The sequence below is a fragment of the Acanthochromis polyacanthus genome, chromosome 23 (assembly GCF_021347895.1).
Source record: "Acanthochromis polyacanthus isolate Apoly-LR-REF ecotype Palm Island chromosome 23, KAUST_Apoly_ChrSc, whole genome shotgun sequence".
Classification (NCBI taxonomy): Eukaryota; Metazoa; Chordata; class Actinopteri; family Pomacentridae; genus Acanthochromis; species Acanthochromis polyacanthus.
In genome coordinates this window covers 7,741,368-7,758,382 of record NC_067135.1, presented here as the reverse complement: position 1 = coordinate 7,758,382, position 17,015 = coordinate 7,741,368, and the positions used below count along the sequence as shown (strand labels likewise).

Here is a 17,015-nt window from a genome sequence, read left to right as displayed (position 1 = left end):
CGTATTAAAAGATGAAAAATCTGCACTAAAATAATCTTGAAATGTTAAATTAGTATTATGTGATACCTGAAGAGAGCATTTTCTACCATAAATAATAAAAATCAAACATTTTACATAGACTATACTGAAAATACAGAAACTAAAGGCAACAAAAGTTAGAAAATCCGTGATTACTGAAAGAAAACTGACCACACCATTGATTTTTAATTTGCCAACTGTATGAGAATGCTTATAAAATGAACTGTAAACACCAGAACATTTGGACCAATCTCCATCCGTTTCATCTTAAATGTCAAATGATGATGATGATAATAATAATAAAAGGGCATCTCTTGAAAAGTCAAAACAACTTTCCTTTATTTGTAACATACAAATAAAACACTGACAAGGCAGAATGACTTAGTTTTCCCTTTCATTGTCATAATGGACAGGACTTTAACACCCACTCTCAAACATGGAAGTTTTTTTTGCTATTTTTTTATTATTCAACATCATGTTTAAAAAAGTGTTTCACCTGTAAAAGGCCAAGAAATGAAGATGGATTCACAACAGCTTATATATATTTATATATATACACATAGAGAAAAGACCAAGAGAAGTATCTGGAACTTTGTGAGGGTACGGAACCATTTTCTAAAAGAAAATAGAAGTACTGACTTTAAAAGAAATTGGGTAGGTTTAGGCTCATTTTCCAACTTTCACAAAATCTTTTTTTTTTTTTTTTATTTCCAGTGAGCCTTTTTTTTGGGATTGAATGCAACAACAGCACAGATCTGGAATCAGTCCAAAATTTGTAGCATATTTACGGTCATACAAAGTCACATTTTTAAGGAATAGGAGTTTTTACAGCGATTTAATTGTTACTTTTGTGGCTGTTTGGAAAGTAAAATTACTCAAAGCTCCCGCACATAAACAAAAAACGACTCCAGATCAGCGCTGCGCGTTAAATCCAACCCGGCCACCAGCTGACTGTCGACATGGCTGTTGAGTAAAACAGATGAGGTTTGATTATGTTTGATTAACCTGAGAGAGAGACTGTCAGTCGATTGATCTACTACCACTATGTACAACATCCTCTTAACCGGAACCTATGCAGCAGAAAAGAAAATGAATTACGGCACTAATAAGGAGGAAGTCTAGTCCTAAAACAAGCAACATGTTGAACCGTTTTCTTGAATCTCAAAGGGTTATTTTACACGATGAAACCAAACCTTTTTGTTCCTTTTCTGAGAGATTATTTCAGGTCAGAAAACTCTTTACGACTTCACATTTAAATCTCCTGCTTCACATACTTTAACCAGACATTAACCTGTGTGAAATCTCTGCCTTGATTAAGACGTACCAGCTTAAAGCTCTTCGCGGTCACATTAGATAAAGAAACCTCCCCATCTTTCCACTGATCCGGCCCACCTGAAGGGTTTTACGGTGGTTTCGAAACCGAAAACGCTCCGAAAGTTTGTAAACAGACATGGTTGAAGCGGTTAAGCAGCCTGTGTGGATTAAATAGTGATGTGAGATCTAAAAATCCTCCTCAAACAGGAATATTCTGGACAAATTCTTGCATCTCCTCCTTTTTACAGATTTCCCGTCGTTCATTGGAGATCAGCAGTGCAGCTGAAGCGTCCAATCATGATTAAGACTATTGTTTTCGTTTTTTAATTGTCATGCAAGCTAATGGCAGCGGGAAAACAAACCGAGGAGAAGCGGAGGGACACCAAACTTTCTCCAGCGCTTTTCCTTTACCTCCACTCATGCATCCATCTCTTTCTCCGATCATTCATCAGCTTCAAGCGGAAACACAAACTGACTTCTCCTCCACATTAAATCAATATGATTCGCTCATGCTAACGTAAGGAGACGGGATGGAGGATGGTTTTAGTAGTTTTTAAATACAGCTAAACATCCACATCGATTCGTTTTTTGTTTTTTAAATCATCAGTACCTCTTGGAAACTAAAGAAGCGAGCAGGAGCGGACTGAAAACGAGAGCAGCAGATAAAAAAAAGGAGGTCTGCTGTGATCATCCGGCGCCTTCAGGCACAAAGAACAGGAAAGGTGGTGCAGTTTTACAGCAGGTGAATATCAAAGCAAAAAAAAAAAAAAGAAAAGAGAAATAGATGGTGGATGAAAAGAAGGAGATGAGCATTCAGTGATGTTTTAAGTTTACAACATGCACCTCGAACACCTGAATGATTATTTTCTGTGCTGGATGCAGATTTACAGCAATCGATGAGAGTTTTTTGACTTATTCTACTGAGAGAAAAGAGGCTCAACGAAGAAAAAAAGGCAACCTTGGACATTTTATACGTTATTAAAAGTAAAAGTAAGGGATCTGTCCATTCATTCCGCATGAATAGAAGGGTGCCGTCATCGCTGAACAGTAGTATCGCGGGTCGTTGCGGTACCAAACAGTGCAGTAGCGGTTAGCTGCAGTGCTTTTAACTTCCAAGCCATATGTGCCTGTAACTTGAGTTCTAACAGAAAACGTTAGCGCAGCAGCATGCCGTTTTAAAGGGGGCTAAACTACAGCTAATGTCATCTTGGAAAAGAAAGGAAGTATTATAAAAACTCATCAATATTGTGAGTCAGATTCACACAGAATAATCCCATTTTACACTTGAGAGTCAAGGTGGGAAGTTACTATAATACAGCCCGAGGCCAGCCACCGATTTTCCGTCCATAACTACGGTTTAAGAAGCAGGATGACTCAATACAGTACAGCACGCTAGGAGATGAGAGCAGGATGACTGCAGTGGTAGAGAACGACAGCAACGCTTTTGCTTTTTCTTGACTGGGAGTTACTAATAGCCATAACAGGGAGAGGAGAAGAGATGAGAAAAGATGGCTTGGACAGTGAACCAAGAAGTTGGAAAAAGAGGGGAAAAAAACTATGTGTGAAAGCTCACACTGCATACTGCTTCTGTAGCAGGAATACACGAAAAGCAGAAACCCAAACACACGAATCTCAATCCATAAAGCGACATCAACATCCGCGTATTCCACCGTCGCTTTTTAGCGGCGCTCTACGGCCGTTTGGAATTCTTGCGGGACAGCAGGCAGCTCAAGCTTTCACACACAGCCATGAAAAGTTGCTGGCTTTTAACCGATCGCGACCGGAGCCCGTCAGTGGCAGCAGCCGCCGCAGTGTCCGCCGCCGTGGGTGTGTCCCGCCGAGGCCTCGCCGTGTTTGGTCCGCCTGCTGAGGATCTCATAGGAGCAGTCGTCGCCGCAGCAACCGGACATGCTGGGTGAGGTCTCGTCTATTTCAAACCTGTAGGTGTGAGGAGAGAGATTTGAGACAGGTGACAGAACCAAAGATAAAAGTCCAATCTTTTGGATCGACATGAATCATGGCTCCAACACGAGAGGTGTCAGTTGAAATGAAGGAGAGGATTATCAAACTTCTTAAAGAAGGTAAATCATCAAACCACAAGTCAAGTTTGATTGTTTGTAAGAGTCTTTCGTCTGAGTTTATTAAATACCTGCAGCATCAGACAGGATCCATATCAGATTCTGCCGACTCATCAGCTGCACTTTCCTGCCGTTCTAAATCCTAAAGACGTTTTATCAGACTCGGATCTGAAGACTGGGCAGGCCGGTGCATTAAAACTGTTTAAGTCAGCCTTTGTTTTACAACACGGTGCAGTATCATAGTGGAAGAAGCCATTAGAAGACGGTGAACTGTGGCCATTAAAGAATCGGTCAGCAGCAGTACTCAGACCAGCTGTGGTGTTCAAACTATGACTGACTGGTGTTAAAGAGGAAAATTCCCCCACATCATCGCTCACACTGCAGCAGCCTGGACTGTCGACACGAGGCCGGTTGGGTGAGTTATGGAGCCGTGCGAAGCCTGAAGGCTGGGTTATGCTTTCCGCACAAAAGAGACGCTTGGAAATCTGCTCCACAGAACATGAGTATAAAGTCACATGTTCTGCGACACACTGCCCCCTGCAGTATATCGCAAACACAATTAGTATTCTAGTACTAAGCTAGAGCACAAGAGTAGAAGAGAATTTCGCTGGATTTTGGTTGATATTTATGTGAATGTTCTTAAACATTTCTTTTATTCCCCATCAAAAAATGTTCAAAGATTTCCCAAAAATGTTGAAAATGTGGACATCAGAAGTTTCACTGTGAAAATACAGATTTTTTTTTTCTTCACATTTTCAAACTTTAAAACGGGTCAATTTTGATCCGCAGGATGTCACGAGGATTAAGGAGGCATAGAACAAATCTGTACAAAATAAACTCTGTAAAAGAAGAGGACTGTGGTTTTTTTCCATCTGAAACCACACAGAATCAATATTCACGGTGTACTACCATTCTAAAGTCTCTGCATTTCCTAAATATGGCCTTTGGAGAGCCGGTGTACTCACTGTAAAGCTTCTCTGAAGAACTGGTAAGCCCCGTGGTTGTGTTTGAAAACTGTCAGCATCACTTTCTTCATCTGTGTACTGCACAAAGAGAGCAAAAAAAACAAGCAGAAACATTTAATTTAGTCTCACATGACTCGCAGACACATTCTCTCTGAAGCGGCCTTTTAGAGTTACTTGTCAACAAATAAAAGTCGTATTTGTTTGTGTGTGAATCTTCTGAGGTCTAATAAACCCACTGAAGGCTCTCCCCTCATCATAAAAAGTCAACATTTGAAATCCTGTAAATCCTACACTGGTTAGATCTGTTTGTTTGCCTACAGCAGAGGTGTCAAACTCATTTTAGTTCAGGGGATCACAGAGTGTCTACAAAGGAACAAAACATTTAGTCACAGGTATCTGGAACTGAATGATTTAGTATTTTACTTTATGATCAAAATGACAAAAGTCAGATTAAAAACAGACCAAAAAAAAAACAAAACAACAAAAGCAAGACAAAATATTATGAGATACAAAGGGATAAAAACAAGAAAGAACAAATAATTAAACCAACGACTTGAAACAAACGAAAAAAGAAACCAAAAATTTGACAAAAAAGTTACAAAGTGACAAAAAAAATGGACAAATGACACAAACAAGACAAAAATTCACACAAATGAGATCAAAAATGACAAAAGCCAGAAACAAAACAACAAAAAGTAGATAAGCAAGACAAAAAAAATAAACACAAAACGAGACAAACGATGCACAAAACAACAAATAAAGCAAAACACAAGATGACAGAAACCAGAATCAAAACGACAAAAACATGAGACAAAAAAACAAGACAAAGTACTACAAAAATGAGAAACAAAATGACAAAAGAGAAATCTAGTATTTCACTTTATGATCAAAACAAGGGTGACTACTTGTCTCCCTTTAAATAGGCAGACTGACTGATTATGAGTTTGGAAACACCTGTGATGTCAATTAAATGACACACCTGAGTTAATCATGTCACTCTGGTCAAATAGTTTTCAATCTTTTATAGAGGTACCATCATTTTTGTCCAGGCCTGTTTCATTAGTTTGTTTTTTTAAATTATTATGTTAATCAACAATTCAAAAGTAATGGCTGTTTTTGATTATTTAATTTTCAATACATTTTTATTTATTGTTACTTTTGTGAGTTTCAAGTGATTTCAGTGAGAATTGTGGGTTTTTCCTTCTTTAACTGAGGGGTACCAACAATTTTGTCCACGTGTGTATGTCTTCTCTGTAATTTTATACTTTAAAGTCGTCCCACGGGCCGGATTGGACCCTCTGGAGGGCCGGTTTTGGCCGGCGGGCCACATGTTTGACACCCAATGTGAATACCTACAGTAAGTGGGTTTAAAGGGTGCAGAATGGTGCCGTCCTGCAGTTTAAAGTCCAAAAATCTGTTTTTTGGTTTTTCACACTGATAAATAACAAACATATATTTACTAAATAGTGCTACAGGTGTCTGATTTTCAGATTTTTTTTTTACCTGTTAGCGATGAGTTGTAGTATCTGGATGAGAAACTTGCCGAGCCCTTTCCTCCTCACTCTGCTCTCTAGCTGCACCTCGTAGCTGCACAGTCAAGAAAAGCAGAGAAACGTTTAACCCTCCTGTTGTCTTCATTTGCAGGCACCAAAAAAAATATTGTTTTTGTCTGAAAAAAAATCCTAAAATTCAGCAAAAAAATTCCCCACGTTTCTGAAAATTTGCAAAAACCTTCAGGAAGAAAATTCCAATAATTCCTTAAAAATTATTAAAAAAAACAAATTTGGCAAGAAAATTCTTGCAAATATTTTCTAAAAAAAAATAGTAAAAATCTTCCAAAAAAATCCTAGAAAATATCTAAAGTGATTATCGTCCTGAACTCTACAAAAGGCCGGGCGGGTACCTTACCAGTATAAAACCTCCTCGCCACACTCCACGTCGAACCGGAAGTGAGAGAAGGCCACGGGGGCGGAGTCAGAGTCGCGGGCCAGCAGGTACCAGGCCCTCTCGTCGTTCATCTCCTCCCTCTTTTCCCGCTCCTTCCAGCCCCACTCGCTCTGCTCGTACCTACGGCAACAGCAGGGAGAAAGCGGCTTGATCCACGATACTTTTAGCAAATCTACCGCCATGTTTTCTAAATGGACCAAATTAAGTTTGGACTGATGGGTTGCCATTTACTAAATTAAACTCTGTTCAATTTCTGGCAGAGTAAGGAGAAGATAAATCGTAGTAACTCCACCGTCTGCCCGCTCTGCTTTCAGCGTGTCACATAAAGAAAACTCTGATCTTACTCTGTAGCCATTTGACGGCACGACAATACAAAAAAAAGAATAAATAAAAGAATTTCTGGCCTGTCTGCACTTCATCCCACAATGGAAAAAATGCCCCTCTCAAAACCAGAAAAAAGCATTTATTTCAAAGAACGTTTACCTTGAAAAAAGTGAAAAAATCTGCAGATAACAAGTGAAAAATAGCTTGGTAAGATTTCTTGAAATACGATATATTTAGATCTTAAAGTTAGCTGGGAAAATTTATTTTAAGCTATATTCTACCAGGATTGTCAAACTTAGGTGTCTTAAAATAAGCCAGACATGCGGAAAAATTAGCAGTTCACTCAAAAATAGATTTTTGCTTTGATGTAACTTCCTAATTTGAGATGTATTAACACTCCTGTTTTCATTTATGGGCTCCTTGTCTGAAAAAAATTAAGCAAAAAAATTCCCCAAATTTCTGAAAATTTGCAAAACCTTCAGGAAGAAAATTCCAGTAATTCCTTAAAAGTTTCACTTCAAAGTTTTATTTTTTTTAATCCTCCAAATTTGGCAAGAAACTTCTTGTAAATATCTTCAAAAAAATGAATAAAAATCTTCCAAAAAATCCTAAAATTATCTAGTGATTCCATATATATCAGTAAAACTTATATTTTAAGAACATTCAAAAAAAAGAAACATTTTTAACATTTCTTTTTTCCACCAAAAAATGTTCAAAAATTTCCCAAAAATCTTGAAATGTGAACATCGGAAGTTTCACTGTAAAAATAGATTTTTTTTTTCTACATTTTCAAACCCGCAGGATGACACGAGGGTTAAACTTATTTTGAATTTTCTCTTAAAATTCAACTCAAAACACGATAATTTCCGGATGTGTTTGACTTAACAAGATATTTAAGATGTGCCGTCCTAAAACAAGCCCCTCCATCGTGCTGAAATGTCACTTGAGTGAATTTATCTTAAATAAAGTGGATGAGATGTTTTGACTAAGAATAAGACAGACTTGGTAAGACTGTGAGGTTTTGCAGTGCAGCTGTAATGCAGCGTCCATCCGAGCCTCCTCATTTATCTCTGGAGAAGATGGGTCACCTTGTTCCTGAGCTACGCTTGTAAACCACAAAAACAGGGCTTCTTACAGCGTCTGCATGTTGGCTCTGGTGAGTTCGAAGGCCCACTCCACAGACAGCGGGTTGAGGGAGGTCACTCTCTTGCACTCTATCTGCAGGTTCAGCCTGGAGAGGAAGGACAAGTCAACAAGGTCAACAAATATCAACACTCGGTGCGTATTAGCATCAAAGAGGGAGACGAACCACCAGCAGATCAACTCCTCCCTCCACATAGACAGCAGAACAAACAGTCCATGGGCCCAGACCCAAAACTTCCACTCAAGGTGACCAATTCTTTTTGGTATTTTTAACTAGCTATGTGTCTCTAGTTTGCATTTTGCTATGATAGCCGTTGCAGACTCACAGCTTAATAAATGTTATCACTCGTTTAACGGACACACTGGAAGGGTCTCAGACAAAAGTGGACAGGATTATTCCTCGTTATGAAAAAATAAGAAGAGCCACACATCATCATCTGTGTTAACTTTACAACGCAGAACAATACGACAGCAAACCTGAGTCTGAGAAAGAGTTCATTGTTATGGTAACAAAATTGTGACAAAAATAAAACACAATGAAAAAGAAAGGCACAAAACGACAAACGAGACACGACAAAAACAAGACACAAAACGACAAAAAATGGATACAAAATGACAAAAACGGACACAAAACGACAAAAACGACACAAAACGACAAAAATAAAACCCAAAATAACAAAAGACACAAAACGACATAAACCAGACACAAAACGACATAAACAATACACAAAACAACAAAAACAAGACACAAAACAACAAAAACAGATACAAAATGAAAAAGCAAGGCACAAAACAACATAAGCAAGACACAAAACAATAAAAACGAGACACAAAACGACAAAAATAAAACCCAAAATAACAAAAGACACAAAACGACATAAACCAGACACAAAACGACATAAACCAGACACAAAACGACATAAACAAGACACAAAACGACATAAACAAGACACAAAACAACAAATAACGGATACAAAATGAAAAAGCAAGGCACAAAACGACAAAAACGAGAAAACAATAAAAACGGGGCACGACAAAAATAAGACACAAAACAATAAAAACGAGACACAAAACGACAAAAATAAAACCCAAAATAACAAAAGACACAAAACGACATAAACCAGACACAAAACGACATAAACCAGACACAAAACGACATAAACAAGACACAAAACAACAAATAACGGATACAAAATGAAAAAGCAAGGCACAAAACGACAAAAACGAGACAAAACAATAAAAACGGAGCACGACAAAAAATAAGACACAAAACAATAAAAACGAGACACAAAACGACAAAAACGAGACACAAAGCGACAAAAATGAAACACAAAATAACAAAAAAATTGACCAAAACAAATAAGCATGAAAAGAAAGTTTTTATTTGCTTATTGCCTTTTATCAGATCTGATCACTGCATATGGTGATGTGACCGTTTAATAAGTGAAGCTGACAGTGTGGAAAGGCTACCACATCTTAATGTACTTACATGAACCCAAAGTACATTTTAGTACCACTGAGGTTTGGTGGTGCCAATATCTGGTCTGGGCCATGGACTAAAGGTTCTATACAAACCCTCTGTAGACGTATAAAGCGGTGCGTACCCGTTTCTGTCGTACTTTTTGAAGGCTGGGAAGGCAGCCAGCGGGTCGTCAAGCTGTGAGAAGAAGGAGCAGAATTAGCCTTTCAAAACACAAGACTATCAGCAGCCCTCTGTGTTTTCAAGCCGAGCTCTTCTGTCAAGCATCCTTCAGGCTCAGCTCGAGGCTCAAGGACCTAAATAGCCCAAATGGGGCAGGAAAATGACTGAGCTATTAGTGTTACATGAGCTGGTTGCCCATAATAACTTAGAGATATTTTACCTGCTGCTGTGGATATACATTATGGAAAATTACGGACCAACGCTGACGGATAAATCGCGTTTTCTTTGAACAAAAAGCTGCACGCCGAGTGTAAATAAAGTTATTCATCACATTTCAGACACAGTTTGGAGCTATTTCTGCAGGATTTTTTATTATCTGGTAGAATAAGCTTCTCTAGAGACTCCCTAAAAATGTTTGGTGATAACATCGCGAGACGATTACGTCACAACATTCTTAAAATGTTTCCCAAATGCTGCAGAGAGAAAAATGGAGCTTTGTTATCATCCGAAATAAGCTGTGACACGACATCATCCTCAAAGTATCCTCTGTCTGTTGCAAGTCTTTAATGCTTAATGTTCCCGAAGCATTCTGTGAGCATTCGATTTTTTTAAACATAAATAAAACAGTGGGAATGTTTTATTGATGTTTATTGTAACAATTTAAAGTCATCGCAACATCCTCTACTCATGTCTTGTGTAACTTTAATGTCTTAAGTTGAAGCTTTTTCTCTACAAATGGCAAAAATCCTATTCATTAGAACTTTAGGTGATGTTAGCTACTGTTGAGGGAACATTTCCTGCTAGCTGGAGAAGCTCTCAGTTATACAGTCGTACAATTTAGCCAATCAGACGAAGCTTCAGCTCCCCTTAGATTAACTGGTGCCAATTATGAGGTTAGCTCGAGACTTTGAACTTTATTATTTTTATCGTTTTAATGACTTCTTTCTGTTCTGTAATTTGAAATTGCACACTTTTGTTTATTCTTGCATACTATTTGCACTACCCATAAAGCACTTTTGAAACATTTTTACATTCTTTTGCATTTCTATTTTTGTGATTGCTTATTTTTATTTATTTATGCACATTTTTGGTTATTTATCTGTATTTATGGCGGCGGGAACTGTACTCTTTTGGCTGTAGCAACCAAATTTCCCCTCAAGGATTAACCCGCCTGTGGTCTTCATTTACAGGCACCAAAAAAAATCTTGTTTCCTTGTCTGAAAGAAATCCAAAAAAACTTCCCCAAATTTCTGAAAATTTGCAAAACCTTCAGGAAGAAAATTCCTTTAAAAAAAAAAAAAAAAAATTCTCCAAATTTGGCAAGAAAATTCTTGTAAAGATTTTCAAAAAATGAGTAAAAATCTTCCAAAAAATGAATAAAAATATCTAAAGTGATTACATATATATCAGAAAAAATACATATATATCAGAAAATCTTAATAATTTACTAGTTCGGCCCACTTGAGATCAAACTGGGCTGAATGTGGCCCCTGAACTGAGATGAATTTGACACCCCTGCCTTCGACTCTTGGGCATATACCTGGTAGGACTGTTGCCTCTGTTTTATTCTAAACCTGGTCAGGATCCGGATAAGACGGTGAATGCAGCATTTGTTCCACTGAAACAATAGTCCAAGTCAAGATTTATTACCGTTGGCGAGAGCATAAACTAAAATAAACGTTAGTTTGGGAGAACTTCTTGCATTCCTGCTCTGTTGGCGCATCAACGGCGGACAGGGGCCCAGAGAAAGAACAGCATGCAACTCAGAGTGCCCCATTTAGGAACAAAGTGACACAGAAAAAGTAATAAACCTGGGCCGGCCTGTTAAGAGCTCTTGTCGAGGTGAGAGTGTGAGCTCTGTTCTCCTCCACGCAGCTTAATAATCCTCTAACCTGCCTCCGAGCCGCACAATCGACTGGATGGGGAGGATTTAACGATTCAGATTAATTATGCATAAAGAAACATATGGCGCTGTATTTGGCTTTTCCTGCCACGTGCATATCAATTATGGGTGTGATTATGGCGAGGTCATGACAATTCCTGTTACTTATCAGAGAACAAAACATGACGGAGGTTTTTAGCGCCACAATCCAAGTGATGGATGCTTTTGCTCCACTACAGCAAACACAAAGCCTGCATGTATTTTTAACAGCAGCACCAGAACAGCATAACCCGAATATTTCTCTCCTCATCGCAGTCAACAAGCGGCTAACACCTCCCCACGTCGACGGCAGCTGCCTCGGCGGATAATCTGGGTCTAAATTACCTTATTGGCCGCGTCCACCTTGGCGCACACGGCGTCCATAGCTGCCCTCTCCTCCAGACGCCGGGCTTTCTTCTCTTTTGCTCTGTTGGACTTCCTCTGAACACAGGAAGGAAATGAATGGAGCAGAGGTAGTAAACATTAGTGGAGGGCAAAAAAAACAAGGACGAAGAAGGCAATAGAAGGTTTGACAGATGGGCCTGAATTACAGAATTTCACTCTGACAAGCAATTAATTAAGTCTGAATTTATTAGCTCACCAGGCGAGGAACTAATATAATCCATTCATTTACTTTATTGAGAGTTTTTGCTTTTTCTGTCACTTAATCAATTCTTTCTTCTGTCTGGCATGATCATTTTCAACCTAAATATGCACAGTGGGACCGTAAGGAGGATTTAGTATTCTCTCTCTCTCTCTCTCTCGACACCATCCTTCGCTGTGACTTCAGCTGAATCGAAACGATCAAAGCGTCTGCACTGATGGCATGAAAAGAAATTCCATCATTTTGGTACAATAAGGAGCCTGTCAGTTAACAAGACAGCACTGTAAAATCTGGTGGTAGAGATCAAAGAACCAAATTCAGGCCTGTGATACAGGACTAGGTTTAGTCGTGGTCCCAGTTTGTCCGCAGATTAAAGAAGGTTATGTCGATGGGATCCATGCGGCATCAAATCCTTGTTACAGTCATAATTTGACTTTTTCTACGTGGCTGTGTGCAGATCTCATTTGCAGTAAGAACAGAACAAATACAACCAGCCGGATCAAAGCAAGACAAACAAATGAAGGTCAGCCGCACAGATTAAATATTACATTAAAAAAATGCTGTGGTTATTAACGTACGGGCTGAAAATGAGGATTCATTTCATCTGAGTACCTTTTATGAGTGCCATTAACACGGCAGAGTGTTTATATCGCTGATGTTGCAATTACTCAGCGAGTGGGATTATAGTATTGGCAAATTTCTCTGATAGTCTAATTTAGCCCGCTCCTGGTTTTGATGTGCAAAGCATCGGCAGTGGTGCAGCAATAATTCACACAAATGACTCTGACTGCATCTATGCCTCGCAACAGAGAGATCACACACTTTAACAGCTGCTATAAATATCCTTCCTCACGCTGATGGTGATTTTTAGCTGCCTGTCATTATAGACAAGGAGGAATTTAACACTCAGTGCCACGAATGCGTCTGTTTACAGCATTTTAATGATGCCTGTAATGGTGTGTTCAGGGTGCAGCATCGATGCTTCTTGGGACAAACAATAGCAGTGGACAAACAAGCAGGAATTAGCTAAATCCCTTCCTACTGGGGCTGAGCAGAAGAGGCAACAATTAGGAGGAGGAATGCGATGATCTGCCAACTTGAGCTCAGAGCATTAAGTCTGTACCAAGCACAGAGAGGCTGCAGACTGAGCTGGGACTGTGCAAAAACACGTGGATTGGTTTATCTCGAGTGAAAGTGGAGGATATATCCAAGGCTACTCACAGGGACCTGCTAAAGTTAGACTCGGCTTTACAGCATGGCCTGGCTGCTGCTGACAGGCGACTCAGTATTAACGTATTTGTTAAAAAGCCAGGTGGGAAAAGGCACCACAGCCTGGCCTGCTGGGTTAAAACACACACACACACACACACACACACACACACACACACACACACACACACACACACACACACACACACACACACACACAGGATGAGTGATTAGCATTAATAGCTAGCAGAAGCACTCGCCATTTGCTCGTATGGCATTCCTCGGCGGCTAACATAGCTAGCGGGCTAACAATGTCACAAGACACGGGGGGCATTTAAGTGTGCACAGAGGCAAGGACAATGCAGTGATAAAGGCTGGAAATGCCGTTTAAAGTCATGTATGTGACGGCTAATGTTAGTTAAACGGCTACCGCAACCAAACACCTTTAGCTACATCCATCCACCACGGTCTCCCTCCCTTTCTTCCCTCTTTATTTCCTATCCATCTCATCATTTTGCGAGCCCAAAACATCCATCTTTCATTGTATCACCCCGCGTAGAGACATTTTAAGAAAACACGAACAACTCACCCCCATTTTGCAGCCGTGTCGTATCGATCTCCCCGGAGAAACACACCTCTATTGTCCCGGTGCGCCGCCGCCGCTGCTCGGTTATTATATCGTGACTACGGGCAGAGAGAAGGGGCCAGATTAATATGACAATGATAGATGTGTGCTAACGAGGCTAGCGGGCTACAGCGCCGAGCGACGGACGAGGGAGAAACGGCGGCAAGTTTAATAAACCGAAAGAGATCGGTTTTATTTCTCTGTCAGTCGGATTGGCGCCAACACCGAGGCTTAATTAATCTCTTCTTTCTCTTCTTCTTCCTTCTTCTTCTTCTTCTTCTTCCTTTTTCGTCTTCTTCTTCTTCTTCAGATTATGCTGCGTTCACGGACTCCTTCCTAACCTCGGACTTTTGAGAGCGTCACTTCCTGATGGGTTTAGGCTTGAAACTAAACAAACAAACAGAAAAGTTTGCTAATTAGCTTGTCTGCTAAACGTCGATGCTAACATTATTTTTAAGTCATGAATTTAATTCATCAGTGGTAGTAAGATAAAGTTAGAACTTTGTCCTTTGTGTGACTGAATTGCTAATTGACTAGCAATAATCAAGCCATAAAAAAACTGAAATCAAAAGTAGTTATTTTCTAACATTCATGCTGCAGTTAAAGTCAGTGCGACACCGCATTTTAAGAAGATAGTTATGCAAAAGTAACGGGTTTCTAGTGCTCAAAATGACTTTTCATTCTAGATTACACCCAAAAGAATAACAAAGCTGTAGTTTGGTTTAATTTAATCATCCTCTAAATTAGTTGCATTCATTTTAAATTAAAACAAAACAAAAAAAATCTCAGAGATCACATACTAAAACTGAAACTCTGTCTTAAGCCAATTTAGTGTAGAAGAGTACAACTTTAACGTTTATAAACCACAATTTTTACCCCCTACTTTAGCCTATATATCAGTATAAATAGTTGCTATTTAGATCTATTGTTGACTTGGTTAATATGGTTTTTTTAAATCACCATGTGGTGAATAACTAAACTGCACACCAAACCCTGTGTGATTTATACAAACATTATTCACTAATTTCACCGTAATGAAAGGCGAAACATGAATATCCTTCGTGTAATCACCTTCAACATGTATCCACAGAAAAACGTATTGGCAGCGGTGGGATTCGAACCCACGCCCCCGAAGAGACTGGAGCCTTAATCCAGCGCCTTAGACCGCTCGGCCACGCTACCATGTGGGAGCTAACGGACAATATTCTGACTGCATCTGAACGCACCATCATTTAGCGCCAGTTTGGTTTCCCTGTTAAGGCCCAGTCACACCGCCCGAACTTTGCTGGAGCGTTCCTTGAACGGAGAAAAAAAATTCATCACCGCTCGTAACCGTTCACCACCGTTTAACAGAAGTTGGCCCCCGTTAAAGCAACGCCGTATACGCTCGGCCACCGCTGATGTTTCTGGAGGGGCCCTCCTACCGCTCCGAAAGTTTTGAGCTGCACAAAATATGAGAGACAGCAGGTCCGATTTGTGGCACTGGCAGCGAGCAGTGACACTTTTTGTGGCACCGCCGCGGTGCCACGGTAAATGCCACTGTGCAGTGACACTTTTTGTGGCACCACCACGGTGCCACGGTTAATGCCACTGTGCAGTGACACTTTTTGTGGCACCTCTGCTGGCATCTCCAGAGGCCACTGGAGATGCTGCTGCGGCAGTGGCATCTCGCCCAAACAGTGGCATTAACCGTGGCACAGCAGCGGTGCCACAAAAAGTGTCACTGCACAGTGGCATTAACCGTAGCACCACAGCGGTGCCACAAAAAGTGTCACTGCTAGCTGCCAGTGCCACAAATCGGTCTTGCCCCTACTGGATGTTTGACGAACGATCCGTTCAGCTCCGTAGTCACAAGCGGTATGCTGCTAAAGCAACTTTATACCCCCGCCGAGCCAACGCCCGCATGCGCAGAACGCCGCTATACCAACGCTGGCGTCGCCGCTAAACCAACGCTGAAGCAACGCCGGCTTCACCAGTGCACCGTTAATCCAACGCCCGTGTATTCGATTTTTTTTCCCCCATTTTGTGCGCGGTGACGAGCGTAGTCGAAATTCGGCCCCCTCTCCCTACCGTTCAAGGAACGCTCCAGCAAAGTTCGGGCGGTGTGACCGGGCCTTTAGTAAGTGAGCTGGACTTCTGACAAAACATTGCATTAAATGCAATATTATATTTTATTTCAATAGTAATAAAACAAACAAGCAAAAAAAAAGCAATATACACTACCAGTCAAAAGTTTGCACACATCTTCTCATTCAATGGTTTTATACATTGTAGAATAATACTGAAGACATCAAACTATAGAAGAATGCATACGGAATTATGTTGTTAACAAAAAAGTTAATCTTTGGTATTAATCCACAATATAGAAAATAATACAAATAAAAAACTTTGTGTAAAAAAAAGACTTAATAAGAAGATAAAACTCTCACAGCGCACATTAAATAAATTAAACTAAGTACAACACAAACATATTAAATATATAATTACACACATGGATTCCATCATATTTTCAGTTATCACGCGGTACCTGAATTTTCTGTTTTCCTGTATATAAATAAAGACATTTCCATTATAAATTGCTTGAAAAGGTATACATTGGTGCTTAAAATTCACCTGAACGTAGGAAATGAAGTATTTGATGTTAAAAATGTCATGATTAGGCCGTTTCTTCCCCCACATATTCAAACTAGAGGTTAGATTTATGTTAAGTTTACTTTAGTACAATCTCTTATATATCTTCCCCTCTTTCTTAGAGGCTATATTGTTACTGTACTGCAGTGCAAGACAACAATTCAGCAAAAGTCTGGAGTCACTCTCTAACGAAAGAAAGTACAAAACAATATATTCAAAGAAATAATTTGGGCATTTTAGTAATTGAGTAAAGGTGCAATGCATTGTTTGGAAAACAGCATCAGAGCCTTAACAGATTAAAGAGTCTTTTTCTTGAGTTAAACTTCATTAGAGATGGACTGACATGAGATGAAAACATCAGAAAAACCAACATGTTTGCTGTCTGAGCATCCATTGTTCATTCATTCACCGTCCATTCAGCAGCTCCACGTCTCACTCTGCATGACTTCATCATGGCTCAAACACACAAATTACAGTAAAAGCGAGCTGCGCATAAAACAGAAAAAACACATTCACACTTTGTGACTAACCGATTATGTCACCAGGTTTGAGTCATGCAGCGGCGAGATTAATTATAGGAAGGTTTTGTAAAAT

At 39.7% G+C, this 17,015-nt stretch overlaps 1 protein-coding gene and 1 non-coding gene across 2 annotated transcripts; both read right to left on the bottom strand.

The window, feature by feature from the left end:
- Window positions 1–332: 332 nt before the first annotated feature.
- Window positions 333–14,118, bottom strand: naa40 (N-alpha-acetyltransferase 40, NatD catalytic subunit). The gene is made up of 8 exons (XM_022214908.2): window positions 13,755–14,118; window positions 11,698–11,793; window positions 9,394–9,446; window positions 7,782–7,877; window positions 6,284–6,442; window positions 5,879–5,962; window positions 4,376–4,453; window positions 333–3,270 (listed from the first exon to the last, which is right to left on the bottom strand). Exons 1-8 carry the CDS (start codon window positions 13,758–13,760, stop codon window positions 3,123–3,125), a joined length of 720 nt encoding a protein of 239 aa, XP_022070600.1. The 5' UTR covers window positions 13,761–14,118; the 3' UTR covers window positions 333–3,122.
- Window positions 14,119–14,890: 772 nt separating this feature from the next.
- trnal-aag (transfer RNA leucine (anticodon AAG)) lies at window positions 14,891–14,972 on the bottom strand. Its single transcript has one exon. It is a non-coding gene; the product is annotated as a tRNA-Leu (tRNA).
- Window positions 14,973–17,015: the final 2,043 nt, after the last annotated feature.